Raw genomic sequence first — 20,158 nt, 5'->3', positions numbered from 1 at the left:
TAGGAGGCAGAAGGAAAAGTACACAGACCAAACATCCAGTTTTTAAGCCAAAAAAAATAATTTATTTATAGTGATATAATAATAGTTTCATCAGACTGGCATTGCATAGCTGCGACGGGCAGCGCGTGTGTGAGACGCAGCTCTGCAGCTACAGGTCATACCATCAGACGGGGCAGGAAAACAGAGGATATCCAATACATAAATGAAATATTCCTTTAAATATGTCTTTTTTCATGATGATTAACAAAAATAGAATAATTCCAATAACTTTGTCTGTCTCTCGATATGTCTTTCTACTTGTCATCTCTGTGTCTGTATGAGCTGCCTTGCACAGCAGCCAAAGCTGCAGTTTAAACTCGGTTAGTGGTTTGTTCAGCACGCTTCGCTCGGAGAGGCAGAAGAGTTTACCGATTTACATCAGAGTTTGAGATGGGCACCGCCTCCACTCCGCAGTGACCCCCGATGCACACGTCAGGGGCCCAAATCTGCAGCTAGGGTGTCTCCCTGCCGCCTTTTCGCCCTCATTCATTCTCTCATAAAGTTGCGCCAAAGTCCCAACAGTTTACAATCTGGAGTTACTGTGGATGTCTCACCACATATACACACACCTGGCCCAGCCTTTACTTGCATTTCTATAGCCTTGACCCCAAATCCTTGTGTCAAAATTGCAAAAAGCTCAAATTATTTTTGCTTAATTTGAGTGTAGTTTCATGATTGCCAAACAAATCAGCGTTAGTTGAGCAGCAGATACACGCTGGAGTTGTGTCTTTAGGTTTTGATTTCGTCTTTGGACATAAGTGGGCAGTAATACTTAAAAATATGTGTGCAAATACAACTCACTGGGCCATTGTGTTTACTGGCTTGTGAAGATCAGCTTGGGCAGATGAATGAATATAGCAAATATAGTGATAAATAAAATGTACATCTATTTGTTTTATTTTTCTCTCTTTTATTGCAAATGTCAGTGCAGGAAAACTTGTTATATTCCAACTTTGTTTCACTTTGCTTGGGAGACAACACGAGTCTTGGAATGGTATCATTACGTAATACTATATTTATATAATTTTCTTTAGATATGAAAAAATAGTAGTTTATTTTTACAAGTTTAATGTAATTTAGAATAAATGTATATCTACTGTTGTCAATCTAGGTCTGTCATCATCTTTCTTTGAGATGTTATCCCAATAGCAGAGACATTTGGACGTAATCCAGGCTTTTTTTTAGTGCTTACGGGTCACTTACGAATGCTATTTGGGATGAATGTTTCTCAAAGATCATAAACTGGACCAAATATGGTTTTGGTATGTGCTCTGTGAGCCAGATGTGTCCCAAAGTTTATTACCCTGCTCTAACACGGGACAAGTGTGGCGAGGGCCAGGCGGCCACATCTGGTGGATATGTGGCCAAGTTTGGGCAGCCGCAATCACGCTGAGTCAATGGCACCGATCAAAGGCAAACATGGGGCAAAAAGAATAAGATGAAAACTGCTGAGTTGGCCAAATTTGAGCCAAACATTTTTTTTTCCATCTGGGTATGTGTCACAAATATCAGAGCAAAGTCAGATGGAAAATATTATCTGTGTAAAGTATTTCTTTGATGGATATTTCTCCACAGAAAATAAAGCCATTACATTGACAGGCTGTATTTCTTTTACAGAGACTCATATTTAGTGGATTTTGTTTTAGTAGAAATGCTTAATTTTTGTAAACTGGTCTGCAATCACTGAATTGACACAAAGTTAAATTTGTTCTCAAATAAAATGCATTAATATATTTATACTTTTGTGTCAACATCTGTTTTTTCTCATGTGCGTGTTATGACTTTTAATATTGTCTGTCCGTAGGGAGACCAACTATAAGATAACTCTTAAACTCTTCTACAATACTTTATATGATATTTTGAGGAATACAAATATGAGTGAAAGAGAGGGAACAGCTGGCTGAGATGCAGGGAGAGAGGAGCTGATGGAAGAGATGAACATGTGCAAATGTCAGCGTGGCAATCAAACCCTCATCTCCTCTCTTCCTTACAGCATCTCTCCTCGCATAAATCACATTTTTAATATAGAAATGTATCAGCATTTGTTTGATATTGACATTAAGGGCAGTAGTTTTCTACCAAAAGCAGAGCTGATTTGGCTCGGCTCTTTGGTCGTCCCCATTTTCAGACTCTGCAGACTCTAAATATTGTTCCCTCGGTCAGTAAATAGGTTGCTATAGTTTCCTTTCATGTCATTTCATTAAAGTTGCAAAAAATGGGTGTGTGTTGGCAGCTCTATTTCAGATGTTCTGCAGCTGCACACTTTCATGTTTGACCCCTCGGTGATTCTGCCTCTGCCTCTGAAGCAACTCGGTCTGAGAAACTCCAGAAAAGCTGTTTTAATCAGGATTAAATGCCGTCATCCCCACACCACACTTAGCATCGTTTTTCACTGGTGTACCCATATGTGTCTGCTTGCTTGTTTGCTCCCTGACTCCTCATTTCAAGGGAATCTGCTTTTTGTCAGCAGAACACACTAAAAATAACATTTTAGCCACTCTGAACTTGTGAAACATAAATGTCTGTGTCTTTCACGGAACACATATCACTGTCTAGATCTTTTTGTTGGCGACACGGCACTTCTTCCTCGTGCTGGCTCTCGCTCTCCAGGATTTAAACTCCACTTCACCATCTCTGCGACTTAACTGCGCTATCTCCTTTTTACGACTGCAGATTTGGGCAAATATTCCCATCCCTCAAATGCATGTGCTCCTCTTTACACCTGCACTACACTGTCCTTATCTATTTATTTACTTCATATTAGTTTTTGCCTGATATTTGTGTGTACACTGTGAAGACAGCTGAAATGATAGAAAAATAAATAAATAACATTAAGAAAAAAAACAACATTAGGCGCCGCAGTGACACGCCTGTAATCAGTATACAAGTCAAACAAACACAGAGTTTCATAGGTCTATCTTTTTTCATTCACTAAATATTTAAAATAAGCGTCACTTCACTATTCATCGTAAGTGTAGATCATTTATCCATTTTTTCAGGATGATGGAATACCTGAAGGACTGTTGTGTGATAGTGTGTTTCCTGTTCCTGTGTGTGTGTGTGTGTGTGTGTATGTTACTCCTCTCCTGTCCACAAGGTGGAGCTCTAACTCAGTAGCACCAAGAGATAGTTAGCCGAGTAGGAGCCAGGAAATGAGGGGTTTCCTTATGGTCCCATGGTGGTCCGTGCAGGGACGGGTCGGGTAATGGACCGGAACCACTGCTAGTCAGACTCGTCACACGGTTATCCAGAGCCGATGTCTAAGGTTTAAGACCTCAGGGCGTTTCATCAAGGTCCGGAAGTCAAGGTCCTCTAAGCAACAACACATCTCTACTTCATCCATTCATTTGTTCATTCTTCCATTCACTCATGGTCATCCTACAGTACAGACGTACCGAAGGAAATATAAAAAGAAATTTGATGGAATAAACACTGATAGAAAAACATCATTTCACTCTGAAACTAAGAACAGCGTCTATTTTAACAGTCCGTTCATTGACATTCATTCGGTGTTGCGACTTCTGCTGAGCTCAGATGCATAGACTGAATACAGAGAGAGAGGAGGAGAGAGGAAGGAAACGGAAGGTGGAAGGGGGGGGGTGTAGTGAAGGGTGAAAGACAAGGAAAGCCTGGAGATAGGTGGCAAGAAAAAAAGCCTGAGAGAGGAAGTGCTACAAGGAGGAGAAAGAGGCTGCAGTATCGAGGGGAGGAAGTACGGCACGCTGTGTGCCGGGAGGGAGGATAGAAGTAGAGGAGAAGGGAGACAGATGGAGAGCGTGCCCCAGCAGTGATGAAGGGAGGAAGAGAAGGAGTGGTGAGGAGGTGGGGAATGCAGACAATCGCCGCCTCTCTGCGACGACGGGGACAGGGTGTGAAAATGTGCACAGTGGAAAGAGCAAAACAAACAAAACCTCGCATCCTGCAACACCACTCTGGATAGAGGGAACAGCGTTTTCAACCCGTCCCTTTGTTCATCAGCTCGGGCTGCAGCAGCTTCGCCGCCTTCCTCAGTCGCCAATTACAATTTTTTCTTGGGGTTCACAAAGTCTTTTCAAGTAATAATCCACAGATTTGATTCCTCAAACATCTAGATTCTACAATCCTTTAAGTCCTGAAACGGCTCTGGCTTTTCTCATCTGATCACAGCTCAGACGTCAGAGGCTCCAGCAGCACAACCATCCTCAACCGTGTATGAAACAGTGGGAGGCATGGGAGGCATGGGAGGCATGGGAGGCATGGGAACAGTGGAGGCGAGTGGAATACTGGATCCAGTCATTTGAATCTATCCACCCCCCTTAGTTGAATGATTTCCTCTGGCATCATGGCATGCACCAGAAGTCTCTCAGCTGAGACACCTTCACTCCACTGAACACTGCAGGAAACCTAACATTTAGGCAGTCAGAGCATCTGTGCCATGGGTAAGACCAGCAGAGTGGAAAAGCTGCACATCCCAACACAGATATTTTACACTGGCAGAGCTCATTCATGGCAATCCTGAGGCATGACTACTGAACAAGACAAAGAAAAGAGACAACTGTTTCTGCCCCGCTCCTTAAACCCCTAGACAAGAAGTATGTCGGCATGGCAACATATCTGTCAGTGTGGTTACATGCACATCTAAATCAAGTTATTGGCAACAATCTACTCTTTGAATTGAGTTTCCGAGAAATCAAGAGTATACATGCGCAGCAGAGAATCGAATTATTGAGTGAGGTGCGTTCCCCTCCGCGACGCTAGGTGGCGCTACATGACGTTTCATGTTTGCATTCTTCTGCTTAGTTAGAACAATTAGTAAAAAAGTACAGAAGATTGAAAGTAGACATAGAAGGAGGATAAAAACATGGGAAAATATGGCCCCCCACGATGCAGCAGCTCTGTACATTTCGTACACACTAAGCCTGATTGTGTTGCACATAAGATGCATGCAAAGTCTTCTTCTTCTGTTACAGTGTTGTTGTGATGCCGTGACTGTTATTATTCCTGCTTCCGCGGTCTGGTCACTTCCAGAAGGGGGCGTCCCAGGCCGGTCAATGGCTTGATCAACCGCGGTTTGCGTTTACATGCTCGAATTAGAACCACATTTCGGTTCGGTTCGGTTCAACTGCAGGCCGACTAAGATGTATACATGGCTTTTAAAACTTTGATATCAGTCGGACTAAGGCAATAATTCAACTTTCTGTGCATGTGATATACTGTGTGTAAAAAAAAAGAACTATATGATTTGGCCGTCTCAACCGTAACATCAAGTTTTAGGGGACGTAATGTTAAATTAAATGAACGCTGTGTCCAAAATAACTGAATCACTTGTTCAGATGGCTATATGCAGACGTGCAAATGTTAAAACCCTCTCTTTCTATGTTCCTATGTCTTTTTTGTCAAATTAAATTAATCACCTGATCTGAGTATTATGCAAATATTATCAGTTCTTGTATTCTTGTATTCTTGACCTCTGCAACTGTTAACAGGTTAACACACACATTCAGGTGTGATAACATTATGGAACGAGGGAAAGACACATATAATGTTTAAGAGAGGCGCTTGTTGTTGCCAATAAATCTGGAAATGATTATAAAAACTTCCAAACAATATAGAAACCCACAGACGACACTATAGATGCAACGGCCTTCACTGGGGACGTTAAAGTCCATGACTGCACAATTAGAAGAAGACTGAACAAGTAGGGTCTGTTCGGAAGGAATGCCAGGAAAAAAGCATTTTCTTCCTCTAAAGAAGAGCATGACAGAGGATTTCAAAACTGCATCTGAACAAACCACAAGAGTTCTGGACAAACGAGACCACAGGACCTGAACCCTTCACAGTCACGGAGTCCATCATGAATTCTGCTGTTTACCAGAGGATACCAGCGTATTCTCCAGGCAAATGTGAGGTTATCTGTCTGACAGCTCACGCAGCAGGACAACCGACCGAAGCACTGGGGCACATTTACATCAAAATAGCTGAGAGCAACTGGAAATGCTGTGGCAGGATCTAAGCGAGCTGGGCATGAGTGAGCGCTCGAAAATCTCAAAGGATCAAAGCAACTTTTCTCAGAAAGTGTAAGTCAATATTGCCTCACAACACCGTGAGAAACTGGTAAAGTCCAAAAAAGAAACAAATCATTCCACGTCATTGCTGCTATAGGTGGTTCTGCCATATAGGGAATAGCTTGATTACATTTTCAATTCAGTTTACTTGCATAGTGCCAATTCACACCAAAAGCCATCCCGAGGCATTTTATACAGAAAGTAAACAAGTTCTATTCACTCCACTTAAATATAGTGAATTTTGGTCCAATTATAATATAACTATATTCTAAATACATCAAATATACAGTATATTTATTCAAATATAATCAATTTCATGTGAATTCAAATTCCTATAATGCATTTTTTATTATTATTTTTATGGATAAGGAACCCAACAGGTTGCAACGAGGCTTCACTTGGGTTCAATCCTTCATCTGAGCAAACAGAATGAGACTATGTAAAGGAAAAACCTTTAAACTGAAAGAAAAACGTCCCCATAACGGGGACCACCCGCCTCAGCCGGATGGGGGAGTGATATCAGAGAGTAATGGATTCATATCTGGTAGAAACCCCTTCAAGAACCTGAACCGTACAGAACTTTGTAACACCATTTACTTCTGTTGTCCCACATAAGTTTAAAACTTCAAAATGAGCCGCAGATTAAGCGCACACGAAGCAGAAGATTAACGTGAAGATGCCCGTCCTCCTTTATTTACAGAGAGACATTTTAGCATCCCCAAAAACCGCCTTGAGCGCTCACTAATGGCTGCCTAATGGAACCGTCCTAATCCCATGCCAAAGAAAAGAGGGCATGCAAGATGGAGATGCATTCACACACACACACACACACACAAACACACATATGCTGTTACACGCAAACATTTATGACACGTAGTGAGGAGGCACAGAAAAAAAGGCAAACATAAATCAGGCACGCATTTATTCACTCTCTCTGCTTTTGCTCGGATTCTCCGACCTTCTTTTTTTTTTGGCATTTCCATCTTCACACACAGACGTACACATCGTTAGGTCCCCTATGGTCTGTTTGTAGCTTGAAACAGTCCTTTGGTCCAACCACCAGAGACCAAAGATGAATTAAAAACCCTGTTTAACATCCAGGCCTGCTTCATACACTCTGATACAGAAACTCAACAGGCGTGATTCCGTCTGCACGTGTTCGCGTGGCCCCTTTCCGCTTTCTCTTCCGTCTGTCTGTGTCTGTGTTTTAGTGTTTGTTCTCCCGTCACTGGGGGGACAGATTGTAGCCCAAGCTTCTTGCTACTTTATTATACATTACTTTATGTCTCGTCTCTGAAATTTGTCGATAGATGCTTTACATTTATCTTTGTACATGATACATACAATGTGAACAGAAAATGGCCTTTCTAGCATGTACTGTATAAGAAAATGAAAGGAGCCAAACAAAAACCCAAAACATTCAAACAAAGACGTAATAATCAAAGACTGATGAGGGGATTAAAAAGAAAAAAAGAATAGTGGCGCAAAAGGTGACTGCGCCATGTAAACGACCTCCAAGGCCAACGGAAAGAAAAGTGCTTGCCTTCCATAGTATCGTCCATTTGCTTGGTGCCTCTGGAATGTTTTGTGAAGGTCCACGTTCACGTTTCACAGCACGAGCAACAAAACATATAATATGCTCATGCTTCATGTTTGGCGGCGGAACGTCCACATGCAGTTTCTCGTTGTAAATCCCGCCCTTTTCGGCTGAAAACCGCAGGGCTGCTATGGTATTGCACGGACCATAGAGGGGGAAAGGAGTTACAGTGTCCAGGGTTTGGCGTTTTTCCTCTCTGAGCCGTCACCGAGCCTTCAGTTCACACGGAGGGCTGCAGGCTTCGGACCTGTCGCAGATGCACTGTAAAAGTCTCAGATCCTACTCCTACTCCATTTTTATTCTTGGACTGAATGGATTACTAATCCTTTGTGGGATTGTTGGAGATCAGTATGGATTTGGATATATCAACACGGTCGTGTCGTCTCATTAGCGTCATCCAGAAGGAGCCAGAAGTGAAGATATCCACAGTATATCTTTACATTCCCAGTGTCATCTTCTCATCCAACCGTCCTGCTCATTCCTGAAGAGGAAAACAAGACCTCAGAGCTTCCACCTATTTATTTATATATGTATATATACATATATATATATATATATATATATATATATATATATATATATATATATATATATATATATATATATATATATATATATATATATATATATATATATATATATATATATATATTTACCATGTGGTGAGAACTGGTTTTCCGCTCTACTTATGTCTGGAAGGAGAGGATTGATTGTGAACCATAGCGCTCCAACCCTAGAAAGGACCATTTTGTCCAAAAATGTGACCCAATTTGATTGGACGGAGCAAATGGTCGCTCAGTAGTTGGAGCGGTCTGGCTGGACACGTGAGTCCAAGGGCGCCATCCTTAGCAAGGGGGCGTATCTGGTTGGAAGCATTGTCAACAGCGGCCACCCGTAGATGACGTCTGTAAGTAATACTTCCGTTCACTGATCGCCGGCTTTGTCGCTCCCAGTCGGCGCCTCTCCTCCCTCGACAGTCGCGGCCGTTGAGAATTCCGTGACGCGTCTCGCCAGCGGGTTTGTGCTCTTCAAAAGCTCCATGGCGGAGACCCTGGCTCCTCCACTGGAAGACTTGCTGCCTTTCTTCTGCAGTAGGGCCATGAAGTTCTCGTTGCGGGAGCTGGACCTCTGAGTGCTGCCCAGGGTCAGGTTGCGGAGCTCGGCCCCACTGCTACTGTGCTTTACCGGCGACACCAGGCTCTGGCGACTGCCGAAGGAATCGGACGGCTCCTTGCGACCCAGCACCTTTCGCTTTGACCTAAAAGAGAAAAATGGTTCATTCAGAAAAATCCCTTTCAAACCAGAAGTCATGCTCTGCTTTTAGAAAATATTTCCAGCAGGATATCCTTCCTTTCTCGTATGAGATGAAAACATTGACTCCCAGCATTCCTTTCTTCTCTGCCTCGTGTGCTATTTTCAACACCACACAAGGTGAAATATTGAACACTTATTAACTCTTGTGTGTTGTCTGTGTGCTTATATCCATAAATGTGACAGAGGGGGCTTTTGACACAAGCATGAAATAAGAGTCAGTGTTCATGCAGCAACCTGTTGTGCAGCTGTTGCTAGGGAACTTTAGACTCAGTGCACTTCACACCTTTTCAATGAGACATTATGCATTATGTCTCCTAGTCTGGGTTATAAAAAGAGGCCAGGAAAACTTTGTGTTGTATAAAAAGCAAGATTCTTGTTTGAAGATGAGGTAAATGTGTTTATTCTTTTTAAATCCAAAAGCTGTTAAGCTGAAATCCTGTAATATCACACGTTGTACGAGTGTTTTCTATTTGACATATGCCTTGGACAAATGTTTGCGCAAGGTCAAACCTGTGTATAATGGTGAAGAGGTCTTCGGTGGTGTGTGTTGTTGGCGTGCTGGCCATCACGTCGTCATCCGTTTCCTCTGCGATGTGAAGTACAGTCTTTTCATTGGCAGATGAGTCATCTGAATCAGCCAAAGAAATCATATGAAAACATGTAAACTGCATTTTTCTATTTCATATGCTGCTTTTATGTTAAGCTAAACTCATTATGTCACTTGTGTTGCTGGCTTGTTTCCATTCATCCATCCATTATCTACACTCGCTTATTTTAATTCCGAGTCGCGAGGGTCTGCAGGAGCTTGTCCCAGCTCACTACAAGTACAACCCAGGTGTTCACCCTGGACAGGTTGCCAGCTGCTCAGCCTTTTTTTTCAAAAAGTGACTTTCCATAATGCATATGTACATAAATTAGATTCAATAACATAGAGATTAGCTGACAATGAGATAAGAATCATTCATTAAAAGCACTTTAATACAGAGTTCTTTGTTTAGACACAGTTTTCAAACTCTTAATCTGCTCAAAAACCTGAGAAATTTCTTCTGGTAGCATCAGAAGTCACATTTGGCAAAAAAAAAAAAGATCGCCATCAGATGTAGATGACCCGCTGGGCAATCGTTATGCACAGAAGGATTTGATACGATAATAAAAATGTTCAGAGATAATCAGTTTCTCTCAGAATAACTCTTTAATGACTATCAGATAAACTGTAATTAAATTGATTGTGTTTATTACAGTACATCATGTGGATCTTTTTTTTGATTAGTTCACTGACTGTTGAATATATTTTTGTATGTCTTGACAAGCACTCTGGTCATCTTTGTTTTTTTCTTTCAATTTGCTGTGGGAATGAAAATTGACAAGACCTGATTAGATGAACAGCATTATTTAATTATGTAGGGTTTCATCAAGATTGTCCCTCGGTGGTACAGTGTCTGAGTTCTCTGTGGATTTCTCTGATTAATGTGAACGCTCACATACCTGCATGTATTGACTGTGTCTTGACATGAAATGGGTCAGGGGCTTAGTGATGATGGTCACAAAGTACTGATTTAGTATCAAGAGTTAGAAAAATCTGCACGAAATATGTTTAGTCTTAATAAATCTTAATAAACCAGTGGTGAAATTTAACCAATCCTTGTGATGTTTTCATATAAATTAAACTACATAAAGGTTCTTCAGTTATATTAAAAATGTCGATTCATCTATTAGTGTCCTTACAAAAAAAAAGGAAACTATTTTGATCACTGTTAATACAGTACTTGTAGAACGATCTCAGGGTCTTATCCGGTTCCTCCACCATGAAAATGATCGATGTTGGATCTGGACCAGAATAACCAAAAATAGGCTGCATCTCAACCAGTCGTAACAGCAAAAACATGATTTTACATTAATGCACGAGATATTTAAATAACTTCCAGGATTTTCCTGCATTGACTGATTGTCCGCTACATTTTTTTCAGTTACAGGTTGTCAGGTTCGAATTAAGTACTGTACTTTTAAATTTGGATATGAGCACATTTAAGTCAAGGATAACTCTCAACTAAGGATCTTCTCCAGAAAGTCCAGAAACACTCGAAAAGATCTGAAAACAGTCTTCACCATTGCTGTTAAGCAGGATAAGAGAGTTGTTGCTACCACAGTCTCAGCATGTCATTCCAGCTCATAACATGCTCACAGCACGCAGTGTGGTGTTTTATAGTTTAATCTGCTCTTTAAATCTGACATGCTGTCTCATGGTTACCAAAATATAGACAACCAGGAAGCACAGGGCGGTTAAAGACCATGGAAGTTCTGGTTCCGGTTAAAAAACGAAAGAGAAGAAGAAGAGTTGAAGGAGGGTTTTCTGATCAACGCGGCTTTTAGAAAATCAAGAAGATATTTAGAGGAAATTTTACGAAGAGTGGGATTGTATATTTGTGGAAAGAAAGAAACAGAGTGGCCATGTTTGCTTGCAGCTGCAGAGCGGAGGTATGAAGACCTGGAAGACTGCCATGAAGCCAAATCTGACTATGACAATCATCTTTATATGTAAATATGCAGGAATGCCAATACGTAGCGTTTGGCTGAGATTTCTTTTGCAGTTTGCTCGTGATGCTGTGTTGCTTGTGGTCAAACACGGCTTCATTGCAGTCCTCCAGGTCTTCATACTTCCCCTCTGCCAACTCCTGTTATTCCTTCAAACGTGATATTTTACTAAAATTATCAACCAGTGCTCCTACCTAAATAACAATCCTGGGCATTGCTCTGGGAGGGCCCTGGACTGAGCTCAAGCCTCCTCCTTTGCTTGAGGAGTGAGCAGGCCGTTTTTATTTTCACCAGACAGGGCGGGGCTTCTCCGGCCAGACATAGTGCGTGGAAGGATCACGTTATTCCGGCCAGATCCTCCCCACCCCATCTGGCTCCCCGGTTGGCCAGAGGGGGCATGTGTAGCCCAGGACTGTTGCATGTTTTTGTGAGGGTAGCTCACATTAGCTACCCAAGGGAACACGGGGAGAACATGCAAACTCCACACAGAAAGGCCCTTTCGCCAACCCCACGGGTGCTGATGACATTAGGAAATTAACAGGCCCCCTGGCAAGAATTGAAGCCAGGACCTTCTAGCTGCGGGGCGGCCGAACTACCAGCCCCCCCGTACCCCCTCCTGTTGATTTTCTGAAACCCATGTGTAACCCACATAATATAACTGATCCATATTGATGAAAAGACAATGGTATAAAGTCCTTTAAACTATAGTTTAAAAGACTTTAATATGGGTTACACATGTTAATTGTTAAAATTCTTTTTTTTTTTTTTTTTTTTTTTTTTTTTTTTTTTTTTTTTTTTTTTTTTTTTCTTTTTTTTACCTTGTCTGCACACATATTATTGATTGATACCATGACGGTAGAAACCAAAAGTGTATATATGTGCATTATTACTATATGTAATATATACATATATATACGCACACATATGCGTACACATACATAAATATACACATACAAACCCAGTGTTTTTTTTTTTTTTTTTTTTTTTTTTGGGGGGGGGAGGGGGTGGGGGGGGGGGGGTGACGACATCCACTGCCAATCCAGGAAGCAGGAACACACGGAGACACACGTCAAGCACTGGAAATCTGCAACAAAAAACCACAAACAAAGCACGAAACCGGCACGGAACCAACCAAAACACGAACAGCAATCGACCTAAATCTTGAGATCTGATCGCAGTCTGAGCTAAGCTATCGCTACCGCTACCTAAACCCAAAAACTAGAGAGCCAGCATGCAGGTGAACAAGCCAGTGTGTATGTCTAGGTGTGTGTGTGTGTGTATGTATATGATCATGCGTGTGTGTGTGTGTGTGTGTGTGTGTGTGTGTGTGTGTGTGTGTGTGTGTGTGTGTGTGTGTGCATGTGACTAAATGACTATATGTGTGTATGTGTGTGTGTGTGTGTGTGTGTGTGTGTGTGTGTGTGTGTGTGTGTGTGTGTGTGTGTGTGTGTGTGTAATAAACCAAACAAAGCTCCACCTGAAGTGTATCTATAGTGGGGGAGGGGGGGGGAGCGACCCCGCCACCCGCGAGACCAGAGGCCGACAAGGAAGAGCCCGGAACCCAGGCCACCGGCAAACCCCACAGAGGGGAGAAGTAGGAGGGAGGCAACCCACCGCCTGCGAGGCCCCCCCCCCCGCCCGGCGGCGGCCGAGGGGGCCCGCGGGCGGGGCCCCCACGGCGCGGAAAGAAGCAGCCAGGGACCCCGCGGCGGCGGACCGCGACCCAGGCAATCCCCGGCCACCCGGTCCGGGCCGGACACGCGGCCAGGAGGCCCTCACCCTTCAGGCCAACGACCCCCACCCGGCAGGGGGCCAGCCTGCCCGGAGAGACAGAGCCGCCCCGGCCGCCGACGCGGGCAGGCGCACCCGTCCCCCACGAAAGTGGCCCTCCAAGACCAGAGGGGCGCCCCGCCGTAGAGGCAGCGGGGGGGACCGGAGACGGGCCCGGAGAGAGGGAACCCCCCAACAAGGCGACACCCGCGCAGGCCCGACAACGGAGGGCCCCAGACCCAGGCATCCCATTCATTCATCCATTCGCCTATCCGATACCTATACTAATAATAATATAATATACTATACATAATAATAATAATAATAATACTAATAATAATAATAATAATAATAACCATCTTTGTATAATATAATATTGATAAATTATTAAGTTTTTGATGTCCTGCCAATGGAGGCTCAAATCCTCCATGGCAGGACCCTTCCATACCGCATTCTCACCGACACAGACATACAATCACGCACCGTTTCCCCCTCCCCGGGGGGGTCCAGCACCGCCAGAAGGCACCCCAGGCTGCACGGCGGGCCCCGCCAGGCCCGGGTAACCCGACCCACCCGTCCGAGGCCCAGGCCGGTGAGGGAACGCGGGTGATGTGGGACCCCCTCCCGCCCCTTGTGTTGAGTGCATGTGATTAATGCCATAAAAACAGGGAGGAGGGAGGGCCAAGTATCGATTGACACCGACCCCCCCCCCTCCCGAACTACGTGTCCTTGTCAAGTGTATTTATAAAGTGTTGAATGTGCAGTGTCTAATTTGCTGTTAAAACCGTGAGGCGGGGAGTGCCGGGCCACGCGGGACAGTGCCCCCCACGACCCGGACCCCCCGCCTTTCGCCTATGTGCGTATGAATCGTGTAGGGGGGGCAAGAGGGGGAGCGGAGGCCGAAGCCAGGAGGCAGGACCAGCAAAGCTGGCCCTGATAAGACACCCGCGTCCCCCCACCGGCCATCCAGTAGACGGGGGCCGGCCCCCCGAGCCGGGCCAGGGCCCCACCGTACCTCCACGGGCGCCCCCGGAGCCGCCGGAGCCCCCAGACGGAGGGGGAAACGGTCCAACATCCTCCCATTCATACTGACAACATAAGACATAGATACCTGGGAATGGCGCCACCCCGCCGCCGCGCCCGCCCGTGCACCCCCCGGTCAGGGGAGGCCCGATCTCCGGACCCGGCCCCACCCCCCCCCGAGGCCACCCCGGCGGACACCCCAAGGGTCACGGAGTCCCCACATCCGCAGGGGCACTCGGCCCCCGCCCAGCGACGGAGGACCAAGGCAGCAATGCCCCCCCAGCGCAGACAGCCACCCCCCACCCAGGCAGGACCGGGCCCTCCGGGTGGGACCCCCACGTCCACGGCCCAGCCCCCCCCAGGAGGCCCGGAGACGCCCAAGCCACCGCCCCCCGCCCGAGCCCTCCCCAGCCACCCCCCCCACCGCCATGAGGTACCCCCCCCACAGGCCCCCAAGGCCCCCACCGGCCAGGGACAGGACCCCGCGGCCCCACCCACCGCCCCCCAGGGGCCACCAGAGGCCCGCGCCCCAGACCCCCCAAGCCGACCCCCAACCCCAAGGGCTACGAGATCACCCCCCCCCCCGCCCCCACTAGGTAACGAGGCCAACAATCGGGGACCACAGAGAGTGCAATTCAGCCGAGTGTTGTTCAGTGGAGGCAGACATTATCTCACTACTAATATGATCTGATAAAAGATTCCTAAAATGGTTAATACATAAACTGGATTTTTGTTTCCAATTTACTAGAATGGTTTTCTTTGCGATACATAAGGCAGTGAGAACCCGGTGTGTCCAATTAGGATCTATTTGAGTGTCTCCCAGGTGACCTAATATACACACCGTGGGGCACACTGGGATTCTGTGGTCGATCCATGTGGATAAATCCTCACAAATCTCCTTCCAGAACCTCTGTACCGGTGTACAGAACCATAAAGCATGCATATAATTATCTGGGGTGTTCTCTGTGCACTGTGAACAGATATTAGAGGTGACAAAGCCCATCTGGAACATCCTTTGTCCAGTATAATGTATTCTATGAAGAACTTTATACTGTATAAGTTGTAAGTTTGGGTTTTTAGTCATAGTAAACGTATTTAAGCATATTTGTGACCAAGAAAGCTGGTCGGTATTCAGAGAGAGATCCGCCTCCCACTTGGAGATCGGGAGAGAGACTGACTCGTCCAGTTTAGACACTAACCTGTAAAGTTTTGATAACAACTTTAAATTGCTTAGATTTAATAAATCTATTATCTTAGCGGGAAGTTGTAAGTCTAATTGTCTAATTTTGTATGTTTTATTTATTATGGCCTTGAGTTGTTGATACTCTAAAAATTTACTCCTGCTAACTCCGTATTGAACCATAAGTGTATTGAAAGGTACAAACTGTCCTCCTACAATTACGTGCTGTAAATACCGTATTCCTTGATCTCTCCATTGAACGAAGTTAACCATCTTTTTATCCTTTTTCACGATGTCTGGGTTGTTCCATATGGGTGTACGGTCACATGGAAAAAGTGAAATTTTAGCTACTTTAAGAAATTCCCACCAAGCTGATAAAGTTGTGCTAATATTAGTGCTTTTGAAACATTGATGACGTTTGATACTTTGACTAATAAATGGTAACTCTGAGATTTCTAGTTCGTTGCAAAACACTTGCTCTGAGTCCAGCCATTGACTATCTAAAGGATGATCCTTTGACCATTTTACAATATACTGTAATTTATTGGCAAGGAAGTAATACTGAAAATTAGGTAGCTCTAAACCTCCATATTCTTTAGATTTCTGCAATGTCTTTAAACTAATGCGTGGAGTTTTATTTTTCCACAGAAATTTTGAAACACCTGAGTCCAGCGATTTAAACCAGGAGGTAGGGGGTTTGAATGGTATCATTGAGAAAAAATAATTTACTTTTGGTAAAACCATCATTTTAATGGTGGCTATTCTACCCATGAGTGAAATGGGGAGAGAGCTCCATCTAGCAAGATCATCTTCTATTTTCTTTATAAGCTGAACATAATTTAATTTTATTAACTCTGACAGCCTAGGGGAGATGTTTATGCCTAAATATCTAATGTTCCCTGATTGTAATTGAGTATTGGATATATTCCTAAAATTGCAGTTCACGCACAAAACGGTGGATTTAGACCAATTAATAGAATAATCAGACAGAGATGAAAATCCCTCTATAAGTGCAATTGTCTGTGATAGTGAAGATCGTGAGTTCTGGAGGAAGAGGAGTACGTCATCCGCATAAAGACTTATTTTGTGCTCTACTATTTTGCATTGTATACCTTTAATATTTTGATTTTGTCTAATAGCTGCTGCTAAAGGTTCGATAAATATTGCAAATAATGAGGGAGATAGAGGGCAACCCTGTCTAGTGCCTCTTTGCAAGGTAAAACTTGTAGAGATTTGATCATTTGTCCTTACACGTGCCTTGGGAGAGCTGTATAATATTTTTACCCAGTCAATGAAAGATTCACCAAATCCAAATTTATGTAAGGTTGCCAATAGAAACTTCCAATTTACCTTATCGAATGCTTTTTCCGCGTCTAAGGATATAATAGTAGTTTCCTGTTTATTGATACTGGAATAATCTATAATATTTAATAATCTGCGAATATTAGTAGAGGAATGTCTACCTTTAATAAAGCCTGTTTGATCCGGATGTATAATAGAAGGGGTGACTCTTTTCAGACGTTCAGTAAGGGCCTTGCTAATTATTTTAAGGTCTACATTTATTAATGAAATTGGGCGGTAGCTCGATGGGAGCAAGGGATCTTTATCCGGTTTTAATAAAAGACTAATATTAGCAGAGTTCATATTTAAGGGTAAGCTTTTATTTTCCCTAATATTTAGAATCATTTTATAAAATGTTGGTGCTAATATGCTCCAGAATTCCTTATAAAATTCAGCTGGGAAACCGTCTGGGCCCGGAGCTTTATTATTGGGCATATGTTGAAGAGCTTCATGGAGTTCTCCTATTGAGAGTGGTGAATCTAAATTCGTAACCTGTTCCTGATGTAACTTTGGCAGGTTAATTTCTCCAAGAAACTCATTAATGGATTGATCAGATGGTTCAATTTGTGACGAGTATAATTTGTAGTAAAAGTCTCTAAAGATTGAATTTATTAAACAGGGATCATGTGTAACTTCCCCTGTCTGGTCCTTAATAGATGTTATGGTTGTTTTTTCTTTGTTTATTTTTAATTGATTGGCTAAATATTTTCCTGATCTGTTAGCATGTGCAAAGTTTTCCAGGCGAAGCCTTTGTACTAGAAACTGCGTTTTTGCGTCAATTATTTTATTTAATTCTATTTTAGTTTTCCTTATTTTGCTAAGGATACGTTCATCTGCAGAAGTCTGGAAGGCCTCCTCTAGCGTCTTTATTTCACCTTCTAATTCTTTTGTTTTTAAGTTGTCTTTTCTTTTTTTATTTGACGAAAAGGAAATTATTTTGCCTCGCATTACTGCTTTCCCAGCTTCCCATAGAACGCTTGCTGATATTTCCGGCTGGTCGTTAATTTGCAAAAAAATGTCCCATTCTTTCTTAAAAAAGTTAGTAAAGTCAGGGTCTTTGAGTAATGATGTATTAAATCTCCAAACTTTGGAGGATAATACGCTCCCCCTCTTCCCTAGAGTGAAAGAAACAGGTGCGTGATCGCTAATATTGATTGGGTGTATTTGTGATTCTGAGATATCTCTCATCAGAGAGCTACTGACTAGAAAATAATCTAACCTAGAGTATGAGTGATGAACGGCTGAGAAAAAAGTGTAGTTCCTAAGGGTTGGGTGTAAAGAGCGAATTGTTAAAATTCTTATTGAACTCCTCTTCCCTTTTGATTTTTGAGGTGAGATCAGAAATGCCCGCGCCTGCAACGCATCGTAACCTTGAATTATTTTCAACTGCATGCAGAAACAAAAAACTCTCCCCTTCTGGCATCAGAACACCCTAAACTAGAATATGTTTCGCAGATAGTAGTCCATGTTGCCTACCAATACAAACTTGCAAAAAAAGTCAGAGCTTTCAAAATTACTTTTAAATTCTACATGTGTATAAAGCATCCGAACTGTCACCTATCTGGATCCCGGTTTCGACATACCTGATCCGAAACCAATGCTGGCCATTTTCTCTCCGAGCTCCGTGAGCGAGGAATCTTGGAGCGATGACTGCAGCGATGACTCTTTTGAACTCTCCTCATCCGTTCCCAGGTGGTTCTCATCCTGCTCGACCATGTCTGAAATACCAGGAATAGTAGGAATATCGTCCGGTGGGAACCCTCCAATTGGAGACCGCAGCCCCACGGGGCTGTCGGTCTGCAGCATCTGACGATCCATACTGCCATTAGTGGAGGAGGGAATAGATGTGGGAAGAAGCAGGACATTTGGCTTCTTGGGGACTGGAGGAGGAACCTGGAAAGAGATTAGAAAGTGTCACTAATTGTGAAATATAAGTTTAACTGCTTAAAAATGAAGACATTAACTGACTGAATGTGTTGTTCTACATTGCTTGCCAAGACATTATAAAACCATTTAGACCAAAGATTATCTGAGTGATATTTTACTGACTTTGGGTTTCTTTTTATCAGACAGCTCTGCCAGGCAGGAGATTGTCATCCGTGAAGGGAGTGTCTTGCTCTTGTCCTGAAGCTCTGGGGCCTCCTGGTTACTGCACGGTGAGGGGAGCGAGCCTCCATCTGCAGGTCCTAGACGGATGTCTGGTTCAGTGTCAAATTCTGGCTCCAGCAGTGGGTCTTCCAGGAGAGGCTGAGGCTCTGGAAGAGGTGGGAGATCAAAGAGAGCCTCGGACTGAGGGAGGAACGAGTGATGGTAGGCAGTCTGTGGCATAGTGGCAGAATTAAAATCTGGTAGAACTGTAGAACTTGTTAGAGTCTGTGGCGGAGGCTTTTTGGGTTTTGGCTTTTTCATGACTTTGTATATGTTCCCTAAAGGCACTGGCCGTTCCACGGGCGAGGCAGGGGGTGAGTCGAGGGCAAGGGGGGAGGTGGAGGATGGAGACGGGGACTTGAAGAGGAGGTTCACGGGCCGTTTCGGCAACGGAGGCTTGACGGCAACAGGTGGTTTGGGTTTTGGTAGAGTGGGTGGTGGGCTGGGGTCCTCGCCAAGGTCTTGGCCATGATGTTCTTCTTCTTCTATGGTGTCCGAGGCACCATCGGGGCAATCTTCCATGTCGCCACGGGAAACAGAGCGAAGCCGAATCGTCTTCAGCTCATTCTGAGTTACCACAGGCAACACTTGTGAAGAATTGGGGCTTATTTTTCCTGGTTTTGAGGCGGTGGAGGTGTCAGAATGCCGCCTGCTGGCCTTTTGCTTTGGCTTGATTGATGCCAACTCCGGATGTGCATGTCCAGGAATTTCAAAGGACAATCTGGACCGAGCAGTTGGGTCCTTGGGTGATGGTAGCGATGATTTCCTCTCAGGGATCTTTGGGCGCATCTTACACCCAGTTGTCCCTAATGTCCCCTGACCTGCCACGTGACGGAGTGGAACCGTTGGGGTGGGAGTCTCTGATTGACTGGAATAGCCACTTGATGGCGACATGAGTCCTGGGGGTCTGAAGGGCGAGGAAGCCTTGGCTTCAGTCTCTGTGGAGAGCTGTGAGGGCGAGGTGGCTCTGGAGGTGGCAGGAGAGTCAAGTAGAGACTCTGAGCTACCTCGTACTTTCATACATTCGATCACTGTGGTACCTGTTGCTGTACTGGAGCCCGACAATGACCTGGGGAGGACAGAAAAAGAGAAGAATGCCTACTTAGGTGCTTGAACAGAGATAACAAGGCATATTGGAAAACACATTACAACAAATACTTCCAGAAAACT

The 20,158-nt window shown here is 44.1% G+C and overlaps 1 protein-coding gene across 1 annotated transcript in view; it reads right to left on the bottom strand.

The window, feature by feature from the left end:
* nhsl2 (NHS-like 2) overlaps positions 1–20,158 on the bottom strand; it is a 214,988-nt gene continuing 194,830 nt past the window's right edge. Inside the window, exons 7-11 of the mRNA XM_061710043.1 lie at positions 18,890–20,057; positions 18,424–18,733; positions 9,505–9,622; positions 8,337–8,938; positions 1–8,161 (exon numbers count right to left, since the gene is read on the bottom strand). Coding sequence (XP_061566027.1) covers positions 8,605–8,938; positions 9,505–9,622; positions 18,424–18,733; positions 18,890–20,057 — 1,930 coding nt within the window. The 3' untranslated portion in view covers positions 1–8,161; positions 8,337–8,604. The remainder of the gene's footprint in view (positions 8,162–8,336; positions 8,939–9,504; positions 9,623–18,423; positions 18,734–18,889; positions 20,058–20,158) is intronic.

The sequence above is a fragment of the Cololabis saira genome, chromosome 20 (genome assembly GCF_033807715.1).
Source record: "Cololabis saira isolate AMF1-May2022 chromosome 20, fColSai1.1, whole genome shotgun sequence".
Classification (NCBI taxonomy): domain Eukaryota; kingdom Metazoa; phylum Chordata; class Actinopteri; order Beloniformes; family Belonidae; genus Cololabis; species Cololabis saira.
The sequence above is the reverse complement of the archived record's forward strand: the minus strand, read 5'-3'. Positions and strand labels throughout refer to the sequence as shown.